Source organism: Engystomops pustulosus, chromosome 6 (assembly GCF_040894005.1).
Source record: "Engystomops pustulosus chromosome 6, aEngPut4.maternal, whole genome shotgun sequence".
Classification (NCBI taxonomy): Eukaryota; Metazoa; Chordata; class Amphibia; order Anura; family Leptodactylidae; genus Engystomops; species Engystomops pustulosus.
In genome coordinates this window covers 79,723,211-79,746,365 of record NC_092416.1, presented here as the reverse complement: position 1 = coordinate 79,746,365, position 23,155 = coordinate 79,723,211, and the positions used below count along the sequence as shown (strand labels likewise).

Sequence of the window (23,155 nt, the reverse complement as noted above, 5' to 3'; positions counted from 1 at the left end):
GTAATCACATACATGGTGTATGATATCACTCTGGTCACATGTCATTAATGTAACACAAGGTACCGTGTAAATTGACATAATATTTCCTATATGTACATAGAGCTTTAAATGTCTTTAGTTGAATATTAGCAGACAGCCCCTAAGTACAAGGAGGCGGAGCAGGGATTTGAAGAGACACAGAGCTGTCAGGCAAAATAATGTGGTGTGGTTCACTGCCAGCCTGAGAAAGGGAAGAGTCACAAACACCAGACATGAGTCAGAAAAGCTAATTTTCATATCAGAAAATGTCTGTAATTAGGTACAGTGCCTCACTGGCAGCTAATTTTAGGTGATATGGGGAGGACTTGTAATCCTTTATCAGCAGGCATTGTAAAATCTGGTAACAGGTCCTCTTTAAGATGAAGTTCTCATATTCTTCCTATAATTGTGTTATCATATGCTATGATCCTCATCAACTTAAGTTGCTCACAAAGAATAGATGTAGGGGTTAATAGATCCCATTATTTACACTACTTTACATGTACCAAGGAAACGCCCTGGGGCTGTGCTTTCCCACGGACACATCTTGTACTGTAACAAATATGATGGATTTGAAGAGAAGCGCTGGGTCTCATAAGTCTCCTATCTACAATTTGGCCAAAATCTTTGTCTGAGGAATCTGGCTGATCTGCCAAGTGAATTCAATTATAGCTTATATTCATGGCATAAGGGGCCCGGTCTTTAATTAGAGAGGGAACCATCCTCATATCTAAAGCCTGGACTAGAGGTACCTGATGGTGTAGCTCAGGAGCATTATCAATTTGAGTAGGCACCTACCCAGGTATTACTACTACTATTTATTGACCACAGGACTATGGGGTTAACTTAATTCTGTAAAGACGGATACAGATATTCCTTTTACTTGTTACGGGCTTTTCAGCTCACCCCCTCTGCTATGTGGAAGCGGCATTCTACAGAGAGCTGATACCACCTCAAGGAGCATATTGGTCTGCGACTACCCTGGGGTGTGCGAATCTGGTGAACTGTGGTCTGATATGTCAAGGCTATATGGTATACTAAAAGTTTTTGTTGATAGCTTATCTAAGGTGAGTAATTTTCTTTAGGGGGTAATACCATTATTCCCTGCTAATCTTGTATATACCAATACATGAGTCTTGCTGGGCCTGTCATCTTGTGTTTTTTCTTTTTGTCTTCAGGGTCCCTTGTTGTTACACAGCCTGCACCCCTATACCGCCCTTATACCGCACCATTTCAGAGCCCGCCATCATGCTACTTTCTTACAAATCCTATGTCTCCATGTTTCCTTTCCTTTCATTTCTCACTTTCCCTTTACCCTGTCCTTCTCAAAAAGCCTACAACTACATGCTCCCCTTCTCACACAGGAAACGCATACGCCAGCTCCTTCTCACATAAACTGCCCTCCGTTATAGCCGTTCCTTTCTCTGTCCCCATGCCCCCCCCTTTTCTCACACAGCATGTCCATGTGAACCCCTTTTCAAACTGCCTATGCAAACTTTTCCCCCCTCCTTACGAAGCCGCAAATAGGCTTTAACCTGTGCCTGTTGAGAAAACAACAAGCCCTAATACATATCCCCAAGTGACTTCACCAGTAGAACAACGAGCGCAGCTCTTGGACATAATAATGACTGGTGTTTCAGGGTCACAGTTCAAATATAAAGTTTAGACTAAGTCACGTGGCAGATTTGTTGCTGAACTTTCTGAGAATGAAAATAATTTTTATTAATATAAATCGGGTTGTCTTAGCAGAGAACATGCATTTCCTAAATCTGCATTCAGGGAAATTGGACAGTCACAAAAGTGGACGGTCCCATTACTTTCACCAGGATGGACCCTTAAAATATATAATTTAGCCCCTGAGACTGGAAACATCAGAACAAGTGTCACAGTGCTGAAGATAAAAAAGGTCCAATGTGAGGTTTTTCTGGCTCTGGGAAAGTTCAAGATTTCGGAGAAAGTTATTGTGATTATTCACCCCCCCCCCTTCTTTGAGACTAAAAACAGCTGGAAAAATAAAGGCGAGAGGAAGGCCGGGTGTGTTATCTCCCCTGTATCCCAGGGGTGGGGATTGTTTGAAGACTTTGTATCAGCTGGGACACTGGGAATCACATGACACAAGAGCTAACAATCTAATGGGAATGATTTTCAAACAAGCTGGAAGAATAATTGAGCTATTAGGTCACAGATATTTCATCACAAACAGCTCGTCCCTTTTCATTTACCAATTTATCTTAAAGAACAATCAGTTATGAGAAAAGCTTGATTATACCATCGATCACCTAGAACAGTGAGGGGGAGAGTGATATATACAAGGAGGAAGAGTCTGTGGCCCCTCAGCTTCTTCTTGTTATCCTGCTATGAAGAAGTTTTTCCTAACTGAGACAACTAAAAAAAGAAACTGCTAATTAATTGTTTAGTTTCTTAGGTTGTGAGCCCCTTGCACAAAAAAGTCTCATTTTGTGTCTTTTGTAAATATTTGTGCTTGGTTTCATGCAATGTGAATGAACACCTTTTCAGCACCATGAAATTAAGGTGTCACCAGAGATGGTGAATAAATTAATTTCCCACATTTTTCCTTTGGCTGGAGGCAAGACACCATTCCTATGATGGCATTTACTAGACAAGGACAGATTTAGCCCTAGGCCAGATAGAACTTTGACTTGCATCTTGCTGATGATCTCATGTTTTCAGAGGATGCCTGTCCCCAGGGAGTTGAAGAAAAGATGTTTTTCTCCAAATTGAACATTGTGGCTTATGCAGCAACATTAACTGAAAAATGTAATGATCACTTTGCAGAGGGTGATGCTGAGCACCAGAGAAATCTTCTAACACATACAGATAGCATAAAGTCTGTGCTCTGACCTGAGCTATGGTATAAGGTAGAAATACAGAGGTTATAGGGAACGTTTACTTGCTAGCACCAGTTTTGTGGCAGACTTTGCATGTTCTTTTATGTGCAAACTGCTTGCACATGTATTTAAGAAGTGTTGTGTGGCACAACCCTTTTGTGTTGCAATTGTGCTATTGTTCATGCAGCACAAAATTCGTCATTGAATTGGCGTTCCAGTGCGCCACATTTAACATGCATAGTCTGACAGAAATGTGTTGCACGCCAAATGTTAAAGCTGCATCAAAAAAAAGTTCATGCACTGCAGGGAGCGCAAGATTCATGAAGAACGGGCGCAATAATTCATGAATCTGGCGCCCTCTGCACACTACACATAGTGCAGTTTGCACAGTTTTTAGTGATTGTTCCCTTATATGTTTCTCTAACTTGGTAAAGGAATAATTGTTGGATGTGTTTTTTTTTTTGACAATAGATGATTTATTCTCCTTATTTTCAATGTACAACATTAAATAATAAAACAATACTAAAACAATACTCAGGGGATAGATCGAAGCAAACACAATGAACAAGTGTCCTAGCAGAAAGAGTTGGCATGACCCAGACAGACAGTGATAGACCTGCGCATATACCCAGGTCCAGAAGGCATCAGATGAGTAGTAACAGTCATGTCTGTCAGATAACAATGCAGCTCATTGTTGCCTTATGAGTTGTCTCTGGATAATTGATTTGCCTCTGGCAAGAACAACAATGAGGTATGTGAGAGGAGACAAAAAAAACTTACACAATGTGGAGAAAGAATGGATCAGAGGTTATGATCTAGTGTAGGTCAGGTCCTTGCAACAGGGGTATCATTGAGACAGCAGTCTGAAGTAGAGATGCAATAGTTAAAGGCATCAGATATTTATAAAAATCCATTGTTGTGCTGATTTGCTGTATGAGCAAACCATGCATGATGGCCGCCAGGATGAGGAATAAAGTTATGATTATAGCAAGTGTCGCCCTGACTTCCTATAAGGAATTGGAACGGTGAGCACATATGCTATGCATCCTTACATTGTGGCATTACCATGTAGTTATTGCATTTCCAATTTAGACCCTGAGGTGGTTCATACCGATTTACAATAAACACTCAGGCGGAGATTTATCATACGTTGGCGTTATGGCCTCTTGATGCATCCGGCAGGCAATGCAGCCGCCGGGCAAAACCTGCATAAAAACCATTGAATGAAACTTTGCTGTTTTTTAAAAGAATGCCCTATGCCCAACCTCTCTACTGGCCACCGCACCCCCTGCACTGAACAAGAATTTGCAATTATTTCACTGCTTCTACACCAGAAAACTGGCGTAGAAGCAGTGATAAATCTTCACCTTTAAGTATTTTGTTGTCGGAGACTCCGCTAGTAATATGCAGCTGTTGGACAGTTCCAGTTCCAAATCTAGCACCTTGGCAGCGAGCGATGACTGTAAAGTGTCGCAGTAGGTTGGTGGCACATGACTCTGCCACCTACTAAGTGTTCCCTCACAGCACAATGTTGCCTCAGAGATGTGACATGCCCGATATTACACAGAAAAGATTTACTACCAAATATGAGCCATGAAATCATATTCATATGGATTCTGGAGTAGGTTTAGAAGCACAAATTCCACATAATTCCAAAACTATTGAAGATGTTCTATTTTTCTTACTAATGCCACTTGAATTTACCTTAGGATGAATAATTGTTTTTTTATGACGTGATTTCTGGTGTTTTTCACACACTTTTTCCCCACCCAGTGATAGTAAAAAGCAAGCATTGATAGGTCACAAGCTGGACGGGTAAAAATGCTGTTTCCAGGCTAATGTTTGCAGACACCCTTTTGATTGGTTAATTAGACCAGCTACTCACTTTTCAAAGCGGCAACTGTTTTCAGATCCTGGGGGACGTCTCGTCCAGCCCTCCCTTATTGGTTGTCTTCCATTGTATCAATGTTTTGTTATTAGGGGGTTTATCTCCTAGCTAATGTTTTAAATGTTATTTATTATTCATTTATTATATTATTCAGCTAATCAATAAACATTTATTTATTAATACATTTGTTTACTCAATAATAAACCACAACTTTTCCACATTCAGTTAGTCTTCAGTTTTTATGAATTGTTTGAATGTTATTTCTTGATTGAATAGGACTTGTGATACCATGCTAAATCAGCAGTCAGACCATCAACCATCACTTCACGACTACATCCCACTCATCCCAACTCTACTCCCAAATTACTACACTTGCAGCATTGACCGCAAGGATCTTTACAGAAGAAGAGTGAAGTAATCAGGCGATATGTTTTTGAGGCTGAGTATATCTGATGGTGAGCTTAGGAGAACACTAGTTCTCTTCGTCAGACATGATGTTAGCATCATGTCTGACGAAGAGAACTAGTATTCTCAAAAGTTAGCCTCAAAAAGGTATCACCTGATTTTTTCACCCTTCTTCTGCTCTCCATGGCTAACACGGTACAAATTTACACTTCTATGTTCTTTACTGAGCTGAGATGGGTTTTTTTATGTACCTAGTGGTGAACCATGTAATAGAAAGTAAACTGATTTTTTTTGCTGATGGCTTCAGTTTATTATTGAAATATTAATGAGACATAAATATAGATGTAAAGTAGAGTGGTTGCAGTAATACATATAATAAGCAGGGAGAGCATTATCCAATGTGGCAACAAGTTCAGTAACAGCTCTCCATGCCAGACAGCTGCAAAGCATAAAATAGAAATACTTGTAACTTGTAGGGCTTCATTTTAACACAGGGCAATGTTTCGTGGCACCATACTGTGACTACAGAAGCACAAGAAGTTCCAAAGTGGCAAAAGAGTTATTATAATGAATAAGAGTTTTCAAGAATGATGAAAGAACGGAAAAACCTGGCCTAGAAAAGTAACACCTACATAAAGGATGATATTAAGATGTATAAATATATGCAAGCAACTAATTGTCATAAAAAAGAATTTGCTGAAAGCCCTTAGGCTGCAATCAAATTTCCCCAGAACGGGGAGGTGTTTGGCCCTATCTCATATGCGTGGCAACTGAAACGCATGTGATCGGTAACCAGCGCAACGTGAAAACATTGCAAAACAGGAGGTGCTTGTTACCAAGTCCCTCCCCATTCTGGTTGACTTGGGTTTCTAAATGCAAAGCAACTGAAACGTATGAACCTATGGACAGTTCTGGAGGGAACTGTCTACAGCCAGTGAACCTTTAACACATTGGGGCACATTTACTAAAAACAGTACAAACTGCACGTGCATGTGCAGTTGCCTGTGTATAGTGCAGAAGGCCCCATTTTCAGGATTTGTGGCACCCATTCTTTATGAATACAGCACTCACTGCACTGCCCCGACAGAGTGCATCAACTTTTTTTGGTGCACCTTTAACATGGGGCGTGCGACACACTTCTTTCGAACTTTGCATGTTAAGTGTGGTGGACGGTCTGACTGTTTCAATGACAACATTTTTGTTGCATAAAGAATAGTGCAGTTGCACCACATGCACCACACATGCACCACACATGTGGCACGGACACTTCTTAAATACATGTGCAAGCAGTTGTGCACATGAAAGAATGTGGAAAGTCCAACAGAAAACTGGCACAAGGTCCTGAAAAAAATCTGCCCCATTGAACCTGAATCTATCAAATATTATTAATTCATATTCTATGCCTAGTATTACGGATATTGGGTACTTTTGGACACCTATCTATGCAGCTATCATCCTGAATTACTGACCTTCAATCATCAGAGGCCACATACAACTGCAACCTCTTTACCCCAAGCACAATACTATGATCCTAATAGTGTCATGGCGAGGGAACTTTAACCAAAGCAGAAGTTAGAGGCATACACAGCGATATAGGATAAATGCATTACGTACAAACAGGCCAGGAATGAATATGGTACAATGGGGTTACTTTTGATATAAAACTACAGTAAAGAAAAAAATAAAAACCCTTGTAACTCCACAGTGATTAGTCTTTAGGGCAGCAGCTTCATGTTGTGATGTGCTGCTAGAGCCCACAGTGAATAATCCTATGGCCAGTGTTGCTCTATCCTTACCAAGTATTCCTGATTGACCATGTATTGCCTATGCTGAGGCCTCCATCTACTGCTGCCAGTGCTGTGCATATTACAATTTACTGGGACTAAGATCAAGTTTTGCTGTGCACATTGAGCTGGGTCTGCACCAAAACATCTGCGGATGATACTGGGCAGCCAAGAAAAGCAGAGTGGAGCAATGTCAGAACAGCGTGTCTGTGTAATGTGTGCCATATGCTACACTAAGATCCATGGAGCCCCTAACTGTCCTGTCCGTGGATTCCCAGTGATTCTACAAAACATCTTGAACAGTTAAGGGACAATAACCTTAGAATCTTTGTTTTATTGTAGAATTTTATCGCCCTGAACTTGGAAATTCTTCTCTTCTTCCTGTTTTGTATCATATTGAAGGTCAATGACAAGATCCTGTGTATTTGTGCTTTTGGATACAAATATTATTAAAAGACACAAAACAGCAGGATGTGTTCACATACATTCTTGTGGGTCTTATATCTTTTGATATTAATGCACTATTAATATATTATTCCTATAATGTTAATGATACATGTGATACTACATGATTTATAAAATGGCAACAAAACCACACTTGATAGTGATGGACTAGAGAAATGTGATACATTTTGTCTATGCCAGCAGAATAAAACATCATTTGGGGATTTTACTAGGTTTGTGAGTTGCTCTCTGATTCACTCTCACATGTCTCTGATCACAGGACTCTGAGGTTTTGCTGATTCTCTGGATGTTCTCAGTGTATCCCAGTATAGAAGTAGATACAGGAGGTGAGGATAAGGGCAGCAGCAAGATGTGCGGTTTAGACCATGCATGATCAGCGATATTAGATATAAGGAAATCATCTCCTCCTTTTCTTATTTAATTCTATAAAAAACAGTGTGGATAGAAAAGACCCCCAATGCTTGAGATAAGGGTTGTGGCCAGTGAACTTTTTCTAGTTTACTAGAAGCACAGTGGCCCACATTTATCAAAAATAGTACAAACTGCGCTACATGAAGATTTCCTGTGGATTGTGCAGGGCGTGTCAGATTTGACAAAAGAGGCTAACGCTCTTCATTAATCTGGCACCCCCTGCACTGCTCTGGAAGTGTGCACCTATTTTTTTTGCACCTTTAAAATAGAGTGTGCAACACAATTGTGTCCAGTCACGTTAATAAATGCGGCGCATGAACCGACTCTGCAGAAATTTGTGGTGCGGCAGGCACAGTGCAGCCACGACATAAATGTGGCACGGACACTTCTTAAATACATGTGCAAGCAGTTTGCACGTTCTTTTTAGTGCAAAGCCTGACAGAAAGATGGAGAAAAGGCTTCAATAAATGTGGGCCAGTATGTCAAATAGACACAAAGGTAAAAAATGAGATCAATAAAGCTTAAAGGGGTTGTCCTATCTATAGTATACACTCACCGGCCACGTTATTAGGTACACCATGCTAGTAACGGGTTGGACCCCCTTTTGCCTTCAGAACTGCCTCAATTCTTCGTGGCATAGATTCAACAAGGTGCTGGAAGCATTCCTCAGAGATTTTGGTCCATATTGACATGATGGCATCACACAGTTGCCGCAGATTTGTCGGCTGCACATCCATGATGCGAATCTCCCGTTCCACCACATCCCAAAGATGCTCTATTGGATTGAGATCTGGTGATTGTGGAGGCCATTTGAGTACAGTGAACTCATTGTCATGTTCAAGAAACCAGTCTGAGATGATTTCAGCTTTATGACATGGCGCATTATCCTGCTGAAAGTAGCCATCAGATGTTGGGTACATTGTGGTCATAAAGGGATTGACATGGTCAGCAACAATACTCAGGTAGGCTGTGGCGTTGCAATGATGCTCAATTGGTACCAAGGGGCCCAAAGAATGCCAAGAAAATATTCCCCACACCATGACACCACCACCACCAGCCTGAACCGTTGATACAAGGCAGGATGGATCCATGCTTTCATGTTGTTGACGCCAAATTCTGACCCTACCATCCGAATGTCGCAGCAGAAATCGAGACTCATCAGACCAGGCAACGTTTTTCCAATCTTCTACTGTCCAATTTCGATGAGCTTGTGCAAATTGTAGCCTCAGTTTCCTGTTCTTAGCTGAAAGGAGTGGCACCCGGTGTGGCCTTCTGCTGCTGTAGCCCATCTGCCTCAAAGTTCGACGTACTGTGCATTCAGAGATGCTTTTCTGCCTACCTTGGTTGTAACGGGTGGCAATTTGAGTCACTGTTGCCTTTCTATCAGCTCGAACCAGTCTGCCCATTCTCCTCTGACCTCTGGCATCAACAAGGCATTTCCGCCCACAGAACTGCTGCTCACTGGATGTTTTTTTCTTTTTCGGACCATTCTCTGTAAACCCTAGAGATGGTTGTGAGTGAAAATCCCAGTAGATCAGCAGTTTCTGAAATACTCAGACCAGCCCTTCTGGCACCAACAACCATGCCACGTTCAAAGGCACTCAAATCGCCTTTCTTCCCCATACTGATGCTCAGTTTGAACTGTAGGAGATTGTCTTGACCATGTCTACATGCCTAAATGCACCGAGTTGCCGCCATGTGATTGGCTGATTAGAAATTAAGTGTTAAGGAGCAGTTGGACAGGTGTACCTAATAAAGTGGCCGGTGAGTGTAGATGTGCTGGAAATGGCAGTGGGCGCTTGACTATCTCTGGCAGTCAAAAAGTGAATGGGAGTGGGGGAGAGTAGAGGAGAACTGTGTTTCATACTATTGGATGAAGCAGCAGCATGCATGCTTCACCTGTGCTCCATTCATTTTTGAGAACAGGACTCCCATTCTCTGGATTGCTTTGGGTCTGTTTTTGTGACAGGGGATAGCAAACAATCTTACCAATAATCCCATACTATTGACTGGAGTGGCAGGATGCATGTTTCACCTGCTGCTCCACTCATTGATGAGAAAGGACCCCTGTTCTCCAGTTCACTGGGGGTCCACTATCGTTATTGGTCAGTATCCCTGCAGCGAGACCCTCATCAAATTAGTAACCCTTATGCTGTCAAATGGGGATAACATGCAAAGTTTGGACAACACTTTTAAAAAACTAAAACACTAAAAATCAGGGACCAGTGGACCACAGCATAGCAGAGCTGCAAACCATTGGAACTAGGGATTGGGACGTGTTCTTGATTACTGTGAGAGACATTATAATCAAATAGATATTATTTTTAATATATACTTTCTGTTCTTGCTGTATAGTCAGCTTCTACATTTACTTCTACTAGATAGAAATCTATCCATGGTCACATTTCTGTTCACTTTAAGTACTCATAGAAACATTTTGTAGATTGACAGCAAGCAAAGATCTATAAAGCTGTGAAATCAGAAAGTATATTGGAAAATTGTATAACTTTTCATCACACAAATAGTAGTATGTATTTGCTGAAATGGGAACTCCCCTTTAAATCAATAGACCAGGAACAGGAGCACCAAACCAAAGGATATTGAGCTGATTTTTTTCTATTTTTTCTATTTTCCATTCACATGTTGCTTTTGTGACGCTTTATAAACTCAATTCAATAGTGTTTACATTATGCAAATATCACATTATCACATAGTTTACATCATGTTAACACCAAATTATGTAAATGTCGTGTTAACACATTATTAACACAGTGTATACACAAAGTGTAAATGCACCCTAAAGGCACTGAACATTGGGGGTCATGTGAATAACAAAATAAAATTAATAGTTAGCTGATAAGTGGACATGCCACCAACCACCTGGATGTGCTTACACGAGAGGAAAGAACATGGTCCTACATTCTGGAACTCGACAGCCAATAACCTAATCTTTTACACATGTGCTGTACATTATTAAGTAGGTTAAGGAGTCTTTAATTTAGCAGCATATCAGTCGAATGAGGTATTCAGCAAATTACGTGTCCCCTGTCCACCAGATGTGACCTTGTCTATCCTGAGAGCTTCATAATCTCCTGAATGATCGATAATCCTATCAGTCAAAGTGAATGTGACAACATCTATCAGACATGCTAGAGATGTGAGATCTGGAGCCTTTCTGCCCTGCAGCACATGTGACCCAGGATATCTCAGCGGGTAACCGCTTTCTTTACATGGAATATTTAAGAGTGTAAATGATTATGATCCTTCCAAATCAATTACTGTCCCATGATCAATAGCAAAAGACTATAAGAGCACATATCACTTGAAGTTTTTCATACAAAAATGTATCTCGGATACAATATGAAATTATATTCTTACGCATAAAGATGGTTTTGGAGTAGTTATATTCTGTAGATAGCAATATAGTAGTTAGATTTCAAAGCTTGTGGGAGGTGGTAGACCATCTTTAACTATAATAATACACCTTGCTACAGCATGCTGTACAGAAATGTTCTAAGATTTCAAAAATGCCTTTATTATTTCTCTCTTAATTTAGCAATTTTTGCCAAATTCTATTTATGTATGCTAAAGAGAAAGTTGGTGCTCCAAGGTTGCATCCTCAGCACTCAGAGCACTGCTGTGTCTGCCTGGACCATTCCCCTCTCCATCAGTTAAGGAGATTTGCCTTGTAAGAAGCATTGTGTGACACTGAAAGAAGATGAAAGTGATGTTCTAGTTTCCTATTTACCCGGGACATGTGCTGTTCTACCTTTATACAAGATGCATGTTCTGAACTACTTATAAACAGGGGCATGTGCTGGACTACCTATATACAGGGGGCATGTGCTTGACTAGCTTTATACAGGGGGCATGTACTGGACTACCTTTATGCATGGAGCATGTTCTTAACAACCTATTATACAGAGGGCATGTGCTGGGCTATCTATGCTATTTATATAGAGGGGGCATGTTCTGGACTACCTATATACATGGGGGCATGTGCTGGACTACCTTTTTATACACGGGGCATATGCTGGAATACCTACATACAGGAGACATGTGCTGGACTACTTATATACGGGGTGCATGTTCTAGAATACCAATATACAGGGGGTGTCCGCTGGGCTACCTATATAAAAGATGCATGTGCTGGGGTACCTATATACAGGAGGCATGTTCTGGACTACCTATATACAGGGATAAGTGCTGGTGCCGTTCTACCAATATACATGGGGCATGTGCTGGGCTATCTATAAAGATGGGGCATATTCTGGACTACCTGCATACTTGGGGGCATGTGCTGAATTACCTACATACAAGAAACATGTTCTGGACTACATACATAAAGGGGTCATGTGCTGAGACTACCTATATTGGAGGAATGTGCTGGGACTACCCATATACTGGGGGAATGTGCTGGGACTACCTATATACTGGTAAAATGTGCTGGGGCTACCTATATACTTGTGACATGTTCTAAGCTACTTTTATACAGGTTACGGGTTACCTATATACTGTGGGCCTACTGCTAGTAGGCCTTATTGTAGATGATCCCATAGCAGTTGGCCTGATTTTTAATTGGGTGGGGGGCATTTCATTTTTCCCCTCAGGATTGGCCATGATTTTGTCAGGTTTTTGCTACAGTTTTGCAGGGGGGAGGGACAGTTTTGCTTGTTCATCAAAATACCTTGTCTTGGCCCCATCCCCAATGTGTTAGTACACAAATGACAAAACACATTATAATGTATAGCAGACTTCTATGCAATATGTTGCATGTGGAGCTCTGGAGAAGATAACTTTTTAAGGCAATGAGACAGTAAAGATTACTGCTGATCTCACTTCTCTAAGGACCTTCTCCTGTGGGTAAATTCTCACAAAACATCAGTCATGTTGCTATTCTGCTTTGTTTCACTTTGGTGCCTCTTCTTTTCTAGTCTCATGAGGTTTTGATCAAAAAGACAAGCTTATTCTATCAGCTGAGGGAAAGTTCATAGGCCAATATCTGCAGGCAGGTAGGTCCTGAAGATGGTCAAACACATTTCATAGCTGGTTACTGAGATCTAGTTATAATTGGAGAAATGAGATATACAATGTATAGATGCCCCCCGAAAAAAATGATTTGACATGTTGGAAATAAGACAGAAAATCAGTTGTAGTGACTTATGAGGACAAGATTAGACATTGACAGCAGTGGTACTAAAAACGGCTCCAGGCACTGAATCGGAAGCAAAAGGTGATGTTTAATTCACTTCATTTAAAGGGAACCTACCACCACAAATCTACCTATAAAGGTAGATTGGGTGGTAGGTGGATCAATGGGACGTGAGGATAGCCCTTTTAAGGGCTAATCCACACGTCCCCGCAATTTTTTGGTAACTTTTAGCAATCGTTTATGCTAATTTTATTATGCGGCTACTGGGGCGTGGAGTAGCCGCATCTGAGGTTACACGAGGCGGCTACTCCACGCCCCGGTAGCCTATTTTCTCCTCCTACTCACCATCTTCGGCGCGCAGAACAGCAGGCCCGCGCCTGTGCAGCCCCGGCTTCGGAGCAGTGACCGCGCAGACTATGACGAGTATTTGTTTTGCACCAACAAGAACCACAGAGTCGCAAGCACCAAACTGAATGACTGTTCTCTCTGCAGCCATGCCATGCTGCTTATTAAGGTGCAGAAGACTCAGAAGACGTCTCTGTAATGGCAGCTGAACAGAAAGACCTAATAGATTGGAGGACAACCACCGCACCAGGAATGAGTACATCTGCCTGGAGAGAGAGGTGCAGCATCAACTCGTCTCGGCTCTCTTTCAGCAAGATGGTGGATGCCTTTAACCAGGGGCTCCCCAGAATACCATCAAGAGACAGCAAGCTCACCCGGCTCCTGCTGGATTCACTGGGAAGCTCCACATATAGTGTCATGATCACCAACATCAGTCTGGAGCAGAAATATTACTGCCCTCACTGCCCTCAACTTTGCTGCCTAGTCTAAACATATAATCTACAAGCCATTCAGCTATACGATTAAACAGGCACCAGTACAACCTACCATGAAGAAGATATGGAGAATTAAGCTCTGTCTAATCATAAAAATACCCAAAATGGATTCCATAGAAGAGCTTCCCATTCATAAAAACATCAAGCTGGCCTTCTTAGAGCCAGCATTAGAAGAGAGGCTGCTGAAGCTGAACAGGATCCTGACCGAGAAGGCAAAGCTGGAAACCCAGATCCTCAGCACCCCCAAATGGGAGCGTGTGGCCCTGATGATGAAGTTGGAGGAGAGTCAGGTGGAGATTGAGTGGCTGAAGAAGAAGCTGGAGGAGGAGAAGGCCTCGGTGGTTTTGGCTCCTATGGAGAAATCTAACAGTTCTGACTTCAAGTTTTCCAATTCCAGTGTGAATGAGAGCACCTTGTGGGTGGCTCTCCCCTGATGAAGTCACCTTAGGTGACGGAACGCGTGGGGCATCACGACCCCCTGGCTGTCTCTGGTGTTGTCTGGTAAACTACCATGATTTTGTATATACATGGGTGATACACAGTGCCTTATTTCTTATGATCATTGTTATGTAGGAAAAGTTTACTATACTGTTGTGTTACCATGTACTTTATGTAGCTGATTCCCTTTGGGAGCTCTTATTGTATATTCATCAACACCAGATAAGATTTGTTGTAGCCAGGGTGGTTTTCTTGGGATGACTTGGACACTTTTTCATCCCATTGAGTCCTGTTTGTGTACTTGTTACACGTTTTAAGTGTTTTTAAATTGGTCAGTGTTTGTCAAAATTGCATATGTGTAAATAAAGTTTGATATTTTGTTTATAGTTTGGTTTTTGGTCTTGACACGCTTTCTTCTTGTATACAATTGTTGGCATTTTTGTGTCTATAAAACAACTGGTGCATATTGGCTGTGCAGGGCCCACACCCTTCTTTTGTGTTCTCAGGACTTGCGCCACTTCCACTGCCAAGAGCAAGAAAGTGGTCTGTATCCTGCCACTGCAGCAAAAGAAACTTGACAACTCAACAGCTGAGGGGCTCAATCAAAATGCTAACAAAGACGTTATCATCATGATAAGGGGAGAATAAGACACGGGGAGCCCACACCAGCCAAGAGAACGAACCGAGGTGGGAGGTGAATATGAGAACAGATCTGCTGCAAAGGGGCTATAAGAAGATCCTGCATCTGCTGAACAATGGATATGTAAAAGAGCTGAAGGGACAGGAAGGCAAAACTGATCGTGGGTTGGAGAGCGGTCAACAGCCCCTTTAAGAATGTGGAGGCCCTGGCCTTGTCAGCTTCTTCTAAACCCCTTAAAGGTGTCACATAATATAAAAATTAAACATTGGTAGGAGGCAGGATTATCAACAATTTTGAAATTTACCTTTATTATGAATTCTCCAGCGTTGTTCATTTCTTGAATGGCGATCTGTCAGTCTTTTCTCCATCTTCTTTCTTCCTCTCCTTGTTGTCCCTCCAGGCCGGCCCACAGACGAAAGAAACATGTGAATTTCCTCCCATCCAGTGCACGAATAAAATTGAAATTTGGCGAACATTTTGAAAAAAATTAGGTTTTTCAAATTCAAAATGTTCTACTTGTTGGGAAGTTAGTCATATCACTAAAATAACTTGATAACTAACATTTTTCAGATGTCTGCTTTAACTTGGCATATTTTTTTTAGGATGTTAGGGGGCTTATAACTATAGGTGCAATTTTTAAGATTTTCACGAAAATCATCAAAACCTATTTTTGAAGGGACAATTTAGTTAGAAGTGACTTTATAAGCTTATATGATAGAAAACCCTTACAAATGACACCATTTTAGAAACTGCACCCCTCAAAATATTCAAAACAACCGTTGTGAAGTTTGTTAACCTTATGAGCGTTTCATGAGGGTGAATAATATTATATAATTTTATTTAACAATACACGTATTCATTGAGCACTAACATTTGCATCTTCAGAATGGGTTAATAAGGAAAATGGCAGTACCCATTTTGTCACTGTACAGTGCTGAATGGCCACAGGTTGGCACTTGGAAGGAAAAGAGCGTTGTTTAGTTTTAGGAGGACAAAATATGGCTGAAAAGGTTTTCATGTGTCAGGATGCATTTGGAGAGCCCCAACAGGAGACACCATTTTAGAAAGTACACCCCTTGGAGAATTTAGCAAGGTTTAATATGTTTATTTTACCCAACAGGTGTTTCATTCAATCAAAAAGAAAAAGGTGAACATTTTCCCAAAAAAATTTTGTAAGCCACAATGGAAAAATTATGAAACAAGTGGTGTAGTGAGCATTTTGAACATACAGGTGGTTTCCAAATATGATGAGCAATGGAGTCCAAGACGGAAATTACAATTATTTCTGGAAAGTTCAGTGCCCATTATGTGATGCCCAGTTTGTGCCACTGTGAAATGTCAGGTCTCGGATTATGAACCCATGTTTCCTGCTATGAGAAAACCCAACTTGTGATCCTAACTGCTAGCCAGAAAATACAACAGGGCTCTGGACTGATAAAGCACCATGTGTAATTCAGGCAGAACTTGGAGAATTACAAAGGTTTCGCTTACAAATCCAGAGGCTTAGAGGGGAAATAGAAAACCAAAAATTAAAAATCCAACAAGTGACCCTAGTTTGCAAACTACAGCCCTCAAGGAAATAATCAAGAAGTATAGTGTTCATTTTGACCTAACAGTTGTTACAATATTTCCGTTCACCGAAATGAATTCACAAGAATGGTTGGATGTAAATTGTATATGTGTTCCATAATAGGTGGTGGAATATACCAGGGGACCAACTAAGATTTTTTCACTCTGGAGTTCTTACAGGTCTCGTAGTAGTATAATGGGGCACATTTTATTACCTGTCCACGTCGCGATCCCTGATCCTGAATGTCCGACGAACATGGATTTTGCCGCGATTCACCACGAGCGTGCGCCCAAAATCCTGCATGTGTCGCTTTCCCGCTCAAGTCTGATGGAGTTCTTCTTCTTCCTGGTACATGTAAATGCCCTTCCAAATCCATGTACCGGCGGCGTGATCCCCGAAAAGTCAGAAAACCCAACGGAAATCCGGCTGCGGGACACTTAGTAAATAAACCCCATAGTGTCCTTCTGAACCATCTTTTTGGAATAGACTCTTTCCTGAGTCCTTCCTTTAGAAGCAGCGGAATGGGTTTGGGTATTACCGTCTGGCTTGGGGGCAGCGGTGATGTTACCTCGTACAGGGGTGAGGGTGAGTTATGGCCAGAACAAGGATATCCCTTTTGTCCTTGTACTTGACATACACCATATTCTGATTGCTGAGTGCCTTGATGCCTCCCTTTCTAAGTGGCTGCCTAACAAAGGATCCATGGAGAAAGCACCTCTAGAATTAAAGGATTGGAATAGTAGAACACTGCTATAAAAGTTATCCACATACAGGTGGTAACCCTTCTCCAGCAGTGGGTGCACAGTGGGTCAATCTGAGCTCTTTGGGAGATGGCGTGATGCCACCAGAAATGGTCCATCCCTCTGATGATTAGTGCTGTCCTAGACAGCAGCAATTATCATCATATGTTGCTCCCATTAACCCCTGTGATGCCATCTTGCCCCGATCATGGTGTCTGAACCCTGTTGGCAAGTCACTTCCTGCTGCATCGTTCTATTATGGCACGCGTGTGGAAGGGGTTTATAGGCAATCTTAATTTTTTTTTTGGCAATCTAGGCAAATACGGGGTTATTTTTTTACGAGATGCACTTTTTAGTCTGTACGGCATATGTTTTTTTATAAACTGTATGCAGCCTTTCAGATGTCTTGCAATGAGGAGAGGCTTTCATCAGCGCAGTGTGCTACAAAAACCCTGACTGATGGAGGGCTGCATGTGGAACTTTCTCCCTACTGCATCTCTGGACATCAGACACAATGACCTTGGGGTTCTTCTTTACCTCACTCACCAGGGCTCTTCTCCCATGATTGCATAGTTTGGCTGGACGGCCAGGTCAAGGAAGATCTTGGCCAGATCTGTTTCTTGCCACAATTCTGTCTCCTTGGGCAGTTCCTTATGATTTTCATGTGCTTTGACATGCACTGTGATCTGTAAAGTCTTACATAGACAGGTGTGTGCCTTTCATAATCAAGCCCAATCACTTTAATTAAACACTCCAATAATGGAATAGAACCATCTCAAGTAGGATCAGAAGGAAATGGACAGCATGTGTGTCCAGAATAAAGGATTGTAAACCAAGCATACTAACATGCTGGTGTATATACCCTCTGGTGGGATCCGTAATTCTTTTAGCTTCTTATTCCCTGGAATAAGAAGCCTAAAGCAAAGTGGTTCCTGCCAGAGGGAGCACACACCAGTATGTCAGCGTGCTTTGTTTGCAGTTGTTCATCCTGGGGGTAGATTTCCTTTAAATATGAGTGTCACAGCAAAGCATCTGAATACTTGTGATATTTCAGTTTTTCTATTTTTTTCTGTCAAGATGAGATGCAGAGTGCACATTAATAAGCAAAAAAGAACTTTTTTGATCTTACCAATTGGCTGCAATGCAACAAATAGTGAAAAATTTAAAGGAGTCTGAATACTTCCCATACCCACTGTATATGGTATCAGAGATGTCTTTGGATTATGCTTTAAGAAAGACTTTGGACTAATTAAAGAAGGAACAGCTAGAGGTTTCTGTAAGTGTTTATTCTTGATCACTCATGCCTATACAGAGTATACACAGTATACAGTTCTCTGCAGCCACTACTTTGGCTTGTCTTTTGCTTTATCAAAAATATTGTAAAATAAATGTACAAAAACAAATACATAATACAGAACAGGCATCTTCAATGTGGGAACAATCAACCCTGCCCTCATAACATAATTACAGCCTAGTAACATCAGTCCTTACGGGGCAAGATTGGTGGTGAGATCACCAGTGTCAAAATCTCAGTTATATCACGACTTGTACTTTGCAGAGTACAGGAAAATAAACTGTTTTGTCCAACCTGGTTCTCTAGATAGCACAAATAGACTCCATATTAGGAAATGAACCAATAGTCACTGCCGAAATGATCATCTGCAGTATATTACAGGACGGCCAGATTACTACAATCTCATCTGTACTAGGAAGTGATAACACAACTACCCGTGTTATGGAATGACCAAATGATAAATAGCCATTACAATGACCAGGTAAATCACATACTCTATGTGCGGCAACAGACGTATAATAAACAGACTGACCACATAGCATCTAGGGAACATCTATAAAGGAGTGACTAGATTATCACCATTGCCTCTAAATGGAGCTAACAGATAATCCCCAGTATCAATGTTTCCCTACTTTCACGGATGGGATTTTCATCTACCGCAAACTATGAACGATGATCTTTTGTTTGTGGCCATTGTGTCATTCCGTGTGGGTGGTCCACTCTTGCACCAATGACAGCAGAAAATACAGCCAAAGCCGCAAACAAACACCAGCAGGAATAGAATCTATTCTAAGTTTTGCAGCTTGTCGGCTCATTAAAAATGGGAGCATGAAAACCACTCCCATAGAAATACATGGTGACATATGCAGGCAATAAAACAATAGCTAGCCAACAACGTGTGCAAGGGGCCTTAAAGGAACCTATCAACAGAAGTTAACTTAAAAAGCCACTGCCAGTACCTTATCAACTCCCTAAGCATAATAGCCATATTCATAAAATGTAATTTGAAGTGACATAGTTGTATAAAGACATGGAGGCAAGAGCGCAGAACGCATCATCTATTATGATGATCCAGAGATGTCACTAGTCAACACTCCTCAAGCATACAGGACATTTGGAACTTGACTTTAGATTGGTGGTCTCTGCCACCATGACTTTATGTAACTAACTTTCATGTCACTTGAAAGTTGAATTTCTGGATGATTCCACTCCAGTTGGTCATGAAAGAGACATGATCTGGATCTGGTTTTATTTTCTGATGACTGGTTCCCTTTAGGCAAATGACTTAATAATTACCAGAGCTACCATATAAAGCTAAAATCAAATGAATGGTCCTGGACTGTGTGGTGGCAGGTTTTCACAGACCAGACACCATGACATACATGATTACCGTTCGGTGCTGTTGTTCCATCATGAGGCAGGGACTCATCTACATATTGGAGGACAATTTTGTTTTGCACAGAGACTTGTAGATGATTATTCTGATCAGTGCTTGTAATTTATTCAGGAAGACATGAATTCCAATGCACCCACTGTTAACAGTGGTAATTCCTGACAGGTATCTGGCTATTGGGCTACCTATGACTGTTGTATATCTAGAGGACCCTGGGTGGACAGTCCAGTCTCAGCACCTGGTAAACTCATTGAGAGAAGAGGGCTCATTGCTGCAAATACTAAATGACAAGCTGCACATCTATTTTAATGCCAGGAATTATTCATACCGATATCTAAAGCCTCTTTCCCTTCATCTTATTCAGGTGATACATAGAGGTAGATTTATCTGTAGATTTATTAACCTGGTAACTGCCCTGTTGTTAACTAGCACTGACATGGATCCAGAGTCATAAATCAAAATGTAACAGTCTTCAAGAGCTTGTTTTAACTGTACAATTACAGTCCATGTGCGAATGTCTTACAGTGATGAGAGGTCCTCACATTTCTTTTTTTTATCATCTTCTTTTTGTAACATGTCACTATTAAGGAGGACCTCAAGCACCATAAACTTGTCTTTATCTTATGATTGAAGAAGATATCACATGGAAAATGATCTGCAGACAGGTCATCATGCTCTATAACATGCTATCTGCATTTTACAAAACATTTTTCATGTGATGGATTCTTTTTTCTTTCACCATATAAGACCCAATATCCATTGGGTAAACATTTTAGTAAATAGCTGCACTGGGTCTGACCCATCTACATGACTTTCCTTCATATAACTGTTTCCCAGTCATGTCTCTAAGCAATTGTTCTATGCCAATGCTATACATGGAAAATACAACAAAAAAGGAACCTTCTTGGGTGTTGCTTACCCAATTACAATCCATTGTTCTGCAACAGATATAAAATGTATCCACAATTTCATAGAAGAGAAACCTTCATGTCCTCTGGATGTACCTCCTTTTTTGTTCATGTTGCGGTACTAAAGGATTGGGAAGTGCTACACAGACCTGTAGGGTCCTTAAATAGACTGAGATTGGTGCAGTCTATAGTTCAACTAGCTCCATAATAGTCACATGTGCTAGCCTTATAGTATGATCACCCTTGGTTTATCCTGTGGTCTGGATTTTATTGCTGCATCTACTGGTTTGATTATGTTAGATTCTAGATCTCAACATACTAAGCAGTAAAGCATAGAGACGTGACTGATCACATAGTGAAAAAACTTCTTCATAAAGTCATCCTTGCACTCCACAGCAGCGGCTGTGAAATGGAAGCCAACGGTGGTGAATATCACACACACATTGCAGGATTAGCCAGAAACATATTTAAAAAAACACAGCTAATAAAAGTGCAAAGCATTGACCTTCAAATGTCCACAACTTTTGCCACCTATGACTAAAAATAATCCCTTTGGTCATGAAATTTGGGTCACTACCCCCGGGGGTCTGACCATAGCACATGCCCCATAATTCTGTGCGTGGCTTTACATTTCTCTGAATTATTTGCCTTATCTTATCTCACTTCTTTGGGTTAACAAGAGCGCACAATACAGAAGTCTAGTTCCTGAGGTTTTCGTTTTAATGTGCAGTGTTCTCTTGGTAAGGTTACTCCACCTCCAGCACTACACCGCAATTGGCGTCTTTTAAATCCACGGCCGCAGGTCTTTGAACACAATGTCCATTCTCCAACCTCCCATACAGGACATGGATCACCACAGGTCCGTATTCCAGGTGGACGGAGGGAAGCTTGGCAATCTGATGCCAGCTGTTCCCAAGGGTCACGGCATTCTACTTTTCGAGTCTGCTGACCATCACCACAGGAGACTGAGCATGACCCCCAACTACCTGCTGTCCAGTGAGACTGGGGTCTAGGTCGGGGTGGAGGAGGTGCGAGGGCAGCAAGGCTATTGCTTATTATTTGTACAGCTTTACTGTCTTTCTTTTCCCTTGGGATATAAAATGAATATCTTAGCCTTGGAGGCGTCATCTTTCCAACACATAAGACTTCTATAGTCAGTGGCTCATGAATCACGCCAACAGCCTGTAAGGCTTCCACTGCAGTGCCAGTGCCTGTGTACTTCAGGAGGCTCCCACGTACCAGGATGTCTTTCTCTACTGCAGTCACTATGTAGTTCCCATTCAGCAAGTAGCGACCTTGTCCATTTTTCACTGCAAGGTAATTATCATCATTGATGAGTCCTTTATACCCACGTTGTCTCACATCCAAATTACTTGCACCGGCCGGAACTGTGACCACAAAATTATAGCCATGTCTACAGAGAAAAGAGAATATGTAGGTTACTGAGGACAAACTCTATGGTGTAAACACATAATTACAAGTGGAAAAAAGAAAAGATTAACTGTGACAGAATGTGGAAATAAATGGTTCCTAGCTGGCATACATAAGAGATCATTTATCTTCTAATTTTTTTTCTATCTTATTTTTGCAACTTTTTTTGTACATTTAATACACTTGGCAACTTTTCCGCTCTCCTAGCAAGAATTTTTCTGTGTTCCGCCTGATATATCTTTTATATCCAGTCACAATAAAGTCTCAAATAAACCCCAGTCCTGACCAGACGTAGGAAAAACTTTAGAAGAAGTTGCAAAAGAGTTTTAAACGCTTTAATAAAAAGTCACAAAATCCTTAGTCCAAAGTCCAAAACCGTGAAAAGCAAGAAATGACATGCATTACTCATTGTTACAAATCTAAGGTGTATAGGGTGATTGAGAAGTTTCTTTGTGGAGGCAACAACAAGAAAGGGACTCTTTAAATTCTGCTACAGTATCCTTCCTCCATGGTTCATGTCAGGTGCATGCAGTTTATGAGATTATACGCAGTACTCACATGGGTTTTGTAAAAAGACCAGAAACCTTCTTGCAGCTCTTATTGTCCCCACCACATACTCTGCATTTGTCAAATTTCTTCTTGGACCCAAGTTGACCGTCACATCCGGCTTTGATGCACTTGCCTTGCACACAAACAGAAGTGGAGTCAGGGGCACATGGAGTCCCATCAACAACCTGTGTGGTAGAGAAATTACAGTGTCACGCAGGAATGAAATGAAAAACTAATTCCGGTTCCTAATGTGATTATTCTACTGAAGCTGCCAGCAAAATTTGCCATGAAATGCAGCAAAATAAATGACATGCCCATAGAGGTTGCCAAAAATATGCTAAATATTTATGTAAAATACGGTACACTGAAAGAACAGGCGGC

The 23,155-nt window shown here is 41.2% G+C and overlaps 1 protein-coding gene and 1 pseudogene across 1 annotated transcript in view; one reads left to right on the top strand and one right to left on the bottom strand.

Annotated features, from left to right (window-relative positions):
• The first annotated feature begins 4,271 nt into the window (after positions 1–4,271).
• LOC140065943 (kinesin-like protein KIF22-A) lies at positions 4,272–14,245 on the top strand (annotated as a pseudogene).
• Positions 14,246–18,468: 4,223 nt separating this feature from the next.
• The window catches only part of ADAMTS15 (ADAM metallopeptidase with thrombospondin type 1 motif 15), a 33,124-nt gene continuing 28,437 nt past the window's right edge, over positions 18,469–23,155 (bottom strand). Inside the window, exons 7-8 of the mRNA XM_072156733.1 lie at positions 22,784–22,959; positions 18,469–22,208 (exon numbers count right to left, since the gene is read on the bottom strand). Of these exons, the coding sequence (XP_072012834.1) occupies positions 21,467–22,208; positions 22,784–22,959 (918 nt within the window). The 3' untranslated portion in view covers positions 18,469–21,466. The remainder of the gene's footprint in view (positions 22,209–22,783; positions 22,960–23,155) is intronic.